This window comes from Camelus ferus, chromosome 6, assembly GCF_009834535.1.
Source record: "Camelus ferus isolate YT-003-E chromosome 6, BCGSAC_Cfer_1.0, whole genome shotgun sequence".
Taxonomy (NCBI): Eukaryota; Metazoa; Chordata; class Mammalia; order Artiodactyla; family Camelidae; genus Camelus; species Camelus ferus.
Genome location: NC_045701.1, coordinates 66,883,322 through 66,891,077, shown reverse-complemented (window position 1 = coordinate 66,891,077; position 7,756 = coordinate 66,883,322). Strand labels below are relative to the sequence as shown.

The window sequence follows — 7,756 nt, the reverse complement described above, 5'->3', positions numbered from 1 at the left end:
AGTATATACATAGAAGAATGGAGGGTACCAACCAGAAAGGCTGCTAGAAGATGCTTTGCTGATACTTGCTATTATCAATAGTGGAGGACTGCAGGGCAATTTTTCCCAAGAACTTGGTCAGTAGAGAAATAATACTCCTATGAGGGTTAAACTGTAAAACCAATATGTAAAGAGTCAGAGGAGAGATATACTATGCCAACTTAAAGATACAGAACAGCTCCAAAATCTGGAAGACTTCACTGTAATCTGTATCAGGAGATGAACTGTGTCCCCACAAAATTCATATGTTGAAGCTGGAATCCCTAGAACGTCAGAATGTAACCATCTTTAGAGATAAGGTCTTAAAAAAAGGTAATTTAGTTAAAATGAGGTCTTTAGGATGATCCCTAAACCAGGATGACCAGTGTCCTTACAAGAAGAGGAAACTTGTATACAGACATGTGCCCCTATAGAGGAAAGATGGTGTGAAGACAGAGAGAAAAGATGGACATCTACAAGCCATGGAGAGAGGCCTAGGAAGGCACCAACACCTTGATCTTGGACTTCTAGCCTCCAGAACTGTGAAAAAATATATTTCTGTTGTTTAAAGTCACATAATCTGTGGTATTTGTATTTGTTATGGCAGCCCTAAGAAACTAATACAATCTGATTAAATGCAATTACACAACAAAGTAAAAGAATCTGTCAATCAGAAAGGGGCTTGAACACCTAAAGAAGCATAGAAAAATAAAATATGCAAGAGTTTGAAACCAAAGAAGTCAGTGACAGGGCAGTAAGTTGGAACAGATTCCATATCAAAGGACAAGTGGCTAAGTCCTAAATGAAAACTCATCCATAAGCTGGTCATAGGAGAGGCTGATACAATAAAATACTGAAGTAGGAGCAGGGCAGGAGCAGACAGGAAACTGGAAAAACAAAGTGAAGGTATGACATGAAATATGCAAAAGTAGTGCAAGGTATGAGTAGAGTACCTAAAGGTGTGAGGCAAAGTTTCCACTGATCTTGTAAAGAGTACGTTGAGGCCACCGAGTCTCATAATTTTTACGTACTTCAAGGTCATAAGGCATTAAATAGGCTAGACAAAAAGTGTCACTTCTTGTGTCACAGACTACCAATGGCCTCCCAATACCCATTCTCAGCTCTTAAAATAATACCCCTGATTTTTCAGTTGGCATAATTACATCCCACTAAAATACAGCAAACCCTAAACCTCCCTTATATGTAAGTATAATTCTGTCACCAGGTTTCTAGCCAATGAGAGATAAGAAGTGTAGGAAACTTCCAAGAGGTCTGCATAAAGGTATGGGGTGAAACTTTCTTTGCCTTTTCTTCCCTCCTTTCTTGGAATGTGAATATAGATGGTTGAAGTTCCAAAACCCATATTAACCATCTTGGACCATGAAGAAAAGGCCATATACTCCAGGCCTACTGGGGGCTGGACAAGAACAGAAAGCTGGAAGGAAACAGGGCCATGGAGACTGAGAAGCCTCAATAGCAGTCCTGTGCCATCTATTTCCAGACTTTAATGTGAGAGAAATAAATTTTCCTAGCCTGTTGCTTACAGAATTAAGCACCTGTCTCTGCACTACTGTTCTTTCATGGTCTGTTTCTAACCTATATTTTGTCTCATCACCTACCAACATATTCTGCTTTTCCATTCTTAGACTATGCTTCATATTCTTTTCCCCAAGTGCTCCCCATCACTACCTTGATTCCATAATTATTCTCAATTGTTGTCTCTGTGTGGAAACTCCTATTTCCTCTGTTTTCTGCCTTACTAGATACTTATTACCAGCACTGCCTAAACTTCTTTGATGGTCCTTTTTCTTTTCCTGCCCTTTGTGTTTCTTTTGAAGCTGAGTGCTCAGGTGAAAGGGTAATCTTTCCAGGTACACAGTGGTGATTTCTCCCTCAGTAGTCTACAAGAAACTAGTTTCTTTTTTTCTTCAAAATGTCTTCATTGATGACTTTCTTGATTTTCTTTTCCCATTTCTATTTGATCTCTTCTCTCTTGGCATTCCAATGTCACGTTACTTTTTTTTTTCACCGATCATACTTTATTTTGCATTATGATCATTTTATTCGCTCACACAACCAACATATGTTGAGGAGGCTTAGAAGTTGAGGGTGGCATGAACCTGAGTTTGAAGTTGAGAAATAATTTTTAAAATTTGAATCTCATTTAATCTTCTCAACAACAATTTAAAGATCTATTATCACGCCCTTTTCAAGATGGGGAAACACAGTTGGGAGATGTTAGATTACCTGATCAAAGCCAGACAACTGGAAGAAGTCGGAGATGAAACTTGAGATCAGGTCTTCTGACATCATCTGTGCTCTTTCCACTATTCCTTATTAACTTCTCTCAGGAGTAGCAAATAAGAGGTCTTCCTGCTGAATCTGCCTCTTTCGTGCTTTGTCTGGTAAACACAGTAGCTTCTGGTTTGAGAAACAACCTGGAGTTAGACCACAGGAATTGGCAGAAGATTGAAAAGTGCAGTTCTAATTAAAGCATTCAAATTCATAAATAAGTAATCAAATCAGAAGCTACTGTGTTACTAGTCTTACTGTAGGGACTTTTAAAAAAAGGGAAAAAAAAAAAAGATTGAACTTTCCGTTACCTCTCTCCTTTCTTAGCGGATTTTCTCGCATAATCTTGTAATTATAAATCTTTTTTCAGTTCCTTTTGTATGTATACAAATCTTTTAAAAAGCAAAACAAGCCTCTTGTCAGGTACAGGTCGGAAAAGGTTTTCTTAAGCTCCTGAGAGCCAAGTCTTTGAAATCTAAATATTAAAGAAGATAGTGCTCCATCTCTCCTCACCACAGGAATTAGCCTAGTCTCCTTGCTCCAAGCTGTAAGTACCCGCTTGTCACAGAAATAGAGGTTTATTTTTCCCTTGGATAATGGCAATTAACTAACACAAATGAGCACCCCAAGAGTGACCTACCAAAGAATGTACAGCAAACGGTGTTGTTAAGCCCTCTTACATGAGAACGTGCGTGTAATGGATTGTATTTGCTCGTCTGCATGTAAGGGTGAGATTTCTGTCTTTGCATTAGCAGACTGCCTGTGACGCCCATCCCAGTCTGGTTCAATTCTTACCGAATACTAGAACTCGTTTTTTTGTTTGTTTTGTTTTTTTTTTTTTAACATTGATGGAGATTTTCTGAGGTGGCCAGAGAGATCCCAGTTTTAATTTTTCCTTGACAATATCAATTTATTTACGTCTCTCTCTCTTACCTTTACCATCCCTCCCAGTTCCCCACGCCATCCCCCTCAGTAAAGCGTCATGGAAACGCGCTCCCTACTCACCTCTGTTTGCTTTGAGGACCGGGGGAGACGCCGCCACGCAGCGGCCGCCAGAACCACGACTCCCAGCATTCCTGGCGCTCCCCGCTCTCGCGGCTTCCTCTTCCGGTGCTGGGGCTGCAGAAACCCGAAGTGTGGCGCTTTGGCCGCTGGGCCGGGGCTGATCCTCTCCTTCACCTTCAGGAGCCCTAACTGACCCAGGTCGGCAAGCCAGACGGGCAGTAAAATATGAATAGGAGAGTGGATTACTTGGTTACGGAGGAAGAGATCAATCTTACTAGAGGACCCTCAGGTATGTGGAGTCGTCATCTCTGGCAGTGGGGTTCCCGAGGCTGTAATTGCAGAGCGGACACTTCTTCTGCAGGGCCCCGTTCTTTTGGCCTCGGAAAAGGCAGGCTCCAACCTAGAGGTTTCCTGTAACGTTCGTGAGCACGTAGAAGAATATATTGGCATCCAGCGTTAGCCTGAGACGGATCTGAAGCGTCCACCTCATTTTTCAGTCGAAGTACCACATGAATTTATAGTCAGGAGGAGTTTCTTTCTGCTAATGGTACTAGAAAATCCTGGGGGAAAGCCTGCGTCTTTGCCCGCAGCCGTAAACACCACACCCCTCCTAACATTGCCTACTGTATCACTGTTTCTATAGTGACTGTTTAGTAAAAGTGGGAGCATAGACAGTGTGGACTGTAAATGCATCGGCGTTTTCTTGTTGCTGGTATTCCTCCCTCCCTTTTTTCATTCCTGAGAAATTCATTTAGAGGGCCAGTTGGAATATTAAAGCAAAAAGAGACCTTAGAGATCTACGACAGCAGTTCCCAGACCTGGTTTTGCCTCAAAATTATCCAAGGTTTTTGCTTTTCTTTAAAGAAAAAAGTTAATTCCTAGGACTCATCTCTCTGAATTTGGATTCAATGCAGGTGTTTCTTTGTTTGGGTTTTTTTTTTTCCCCTTCCCTCCCTCCATCCCTCCTTCCTTTCTTGCTTTTTGTCTTTCAACAAGCGCCTCCTGTGATTTTGATACTGACAAATCCTCACTTACTCCTACAGCCCTCTTGTCCCCTGACTCTCTTTACTCCACTAGCCTCTTAACATTGCTACATGCTGCCTGCCTTGGATTTTATTGCCTTTCCTTTACAGCCGGCTAGTGTGTGTATTAAAGCTTTAACTTTGGGATTATGTAGTTCCAAATCTGGTATCCAACCTCTTACTGACTCTTTGATATTTACTGGGTAACTTTAATGATGTAAACCTTAGTTTCTCATCTGTAACATGTCAATGATAATAGCATACACTTTATAGGGTGATGAGAATGAAATCATTTAATCTATATAAAACATTTAGAATCTTGTGTGGTAAGTAAGCACTGTATGTTCACTACTGTTATTTTTATGGTTAATAGATAAGTGGCTAGGTTAACATAGTAAATCCTGCTGTTATTCCAAGAGTCCCCAACAAGTCATCATGTACCATGAGCTCTATCTGAAGTTTTTCGGTAAACCTTTCTCTCCTGTCTGTTTCCATCACCACGACCTAGACCAGTCAGTCCATCATCTTTTCTCATCTGGAACTTTGCAATAGCTTGCCCACCACTGATGGATTATTCTTCATAAAATATGGCTTTCAGAATCATCTGTGCCTTGTCTTCTTTCTTGTTCTAAAAAATATAAAATCGACTTTACTTATGAGGATATAATTCGTTGCTAATCTGCACGGTTTAATGTCATGCTCCATACGAGCTCTTAAACTTTTGTCAAAGGCTCATTTCAGTATGCCCAAGTCTCCTTTTATTCCTGATTTTATGTAAACTTCTCCTTCTCTCACTCTTAATGGTTCTTGACTTTTGAGGCTAACATGGAAACTTACTGTTAACTCAAAATCTGTTTCTCTGTACTTTTCATCATTGGTACTTGTTCTTCTCCTAGGGCCAGTTGAAGCAGTAGTAGTTCGTTACCTGATTGGCCTGCAGGTATTTAAAGACATCTAGTTATTCTCCTGCTTTGTCTCTTCCTTCTACAGCCTGAAGATCCCTAGTTGTTACATTAGCTCTCTTGCCATTTGATTTGAGGTTTGATTCTAGTCTTTTGCTTAAGAATTTAACATACTCATAGTCCTTTTGCTGCAGTAACCATAGTATTTCCAGGATCTCCTAGAGCAGAGCAGAACTCTGATATTATCTTGCTTATTCCAGTCCCTAAATAGTTTTAAAGCTTAGTAGAATATCACTTCACCTTTTTTAGTATTTACGTAACAATGCTGCTTAATGTTCACCTCGTCATTCACTAAAAATTCTGATCCTGTTGATCTGGCAGATCTTAACTTCCTACTGCTACCCTTTTTCTGCATTATTGGAATTAGGACAGACTTTCAGGGGCTGATTAAGAAGAAGAATTATATCTAGCTAGTAAGTTTCACCCCAGAGTGGTTTCATTTCTGTATTGGGTGTGCATTTGTTAAAAACAAACGTATTTATTCACCTGATGACTTCTTTAATTTTTTCTTAAAAGTACCATGTCTTACTCATAGAAGTTGATAAACTTAAAGGTTTAGGCAAGAAGAGCCACAAACTTGGATAAAAACGGTTATTTAAAGCTTGGTTGCTTCAGTTAACAGGAAAAGATTCCAAGTTTCTGTCTGTCACCTCCCAAAGCTAGTTACCTGCTACATGGTATTCCTAAGTCCCACAGTCTAACTCAGGTTTTCCTCACTGAAGTATCATGAAGATATACAGTTAAATCAGTTACTACGAGTCACTACTAGAAGCTTCTAATAATTTTGGTAGACCCATAGTGATCTTTCTTTCACTGGAAGAAATATGAAAAGCCTCTAGTTACAAGTATAGCGTTTCTGTTTGTAGGCAGCATTGTCACTTTGTCTCTGTACAGCTTCCTATGCAAGGACCTGATAGTTTGTTTCATCAGGTAACTGCAAAAATGTATATGCTCTTGCTTTTTTTGTGCCCGTGTTCTGTCAGAGGCAAGGGTCTTGCATATTTCCAGTGTTTGGACCCATTTTGCAAGGCAAATGAACCTATTCTGTCTGATCTTGCTTACTGTGAGGGAAATAATAAAGTCTTGGGAAAATTATGACAATGAAGTGAGTATCTGGTGAGGCAGAAAGAAGCTTGGTATGTAGCTTGACATCTATCCTATGCCAGCTTCCTCAGCTGTGTAAGGAGAGGCTTAGGCTGGATGGCAGTGGAAGTTTCCTTCACTTCTTAGAGTTCATGATTCTTTGGCCCATTCCATGTGATTTATGATTCCTGCCATTTTGACCTAACAGTAGGCGGTCTGAAGAACCAACCACAATCTCAAATGCATTCAAAGTTTTGAAGAGTTCACTTTTTATCCTTTGTGGAACACTGTCTCTTTTCCTTCTGTGGGAGTCCAGCTTGATTAGAGTCTCTAAGTCTCCCACTTTTTCCTTTATCAAATTGAGAGCTCTTAACATTGGAAAGACTCAGTTCCTCTAAGAAGTATGACGGGATTCTAATCTAGCTTTTTTTTTCTTCACTGTGACAGGTAGAGATTGGCCATAAAAACAACCCTACTGCACATTGGATATTAGGATTCTTTGTTCAGGACTGAGGCTTCAGTGGATTTTCAGCAAGTTGCTCCCGACAAACCATTTTTAAAGAGGGAACAGAATCTCTATTTTTCTACTTTCTTTAAAGGAATTGCAGAGGCTAATGGGTTGGTACGGTGTTTTAATAATGAATAATTAAGGAAGTGTGCCCTTTCTGGCAATGTGCTAGCTACTTTATATCTATTTTTGTTTGTTTGTTTGTTTTTGTTTTTTCTTCATAGCAACCGTGAGTGGTGATGAATCCAATTATTAGATGAGGAAATTATCTCTCACAGAGGTTAAGGATTTGCCCAAGTTCTAAAGCCAGTAAGTTTCAAAGGCCAGGAATTTAACCCAGATCTGTTGATTTTAGTATTCCATACTACCTCCCAGTGTACATACTGCCTCCCAGTATAGTATAGTAGCTCTCCCTCAGGAGTTGGCTGTCTGACCTTTATTTCTCTCCTGACCTTTATTTTCTTCTGTCATGCCTAATGTCCAGAAGGATTTGAGGCATCTTAAAGGACTAACATAATCCGCCGTGGGAAGTTTTGATAGTTTGCTATTATTGATAGAGCTGAGGGTGGAACCCAAAAACAAGAAATCTCATTAAGTCCAAGCATTTAAGCCTCTAGAGGCCTGCCATATGCTTTGTATTTAACTCAGAGACTATTGCTAACAGTTTTCTGATCTTTCATGAATCCCATAGATCTGAGAATAAAGTGATATATCCTTGCCCTGTTTTCTGTTGATTACATGAAGTCTAGCCCTCCTGGAATTTAGATTTCAATGGAGACATGGCATTCACATGTAAGAAGTTAAACCTCAGTGCAAAGGCAGAGATGGTTAAGGACTATGATGAGCATATACGTAACAGGAGAGCA

General features: G+C 39.9%; 1 protein-coding gene across 2 annotated transcripts in view; it reads left to right on the top strand.

Annotated features, from left to right (window-relative positions):
- The first annotated feature begins 3,404 nt into the window (after positions 1-3,404).
- Positions 3,405-7,756, top strand: part of SYNJ2BP (synaptojanin 2 binding protein) — a 32,058-nt gene continuing 27,706 nt past the window's right edge. Inside the window, exon 1 of one of the 2 annotated variants that reach the window (XM_032482295.1) lies at positions 3,405-3,604. In XM_032482295.1, the coding sequence (XP_032338186.1) occupies positions 3,541-3,604 (64 nt within the window). In that variant the 5' untranslated portion in view covers positions 3,405-3,540. The remainder of the gene's footprint in view (positions 3,605-7,756) is intronic. The other variant, XM_006186415.3, reaches the window with a different exon arrangement.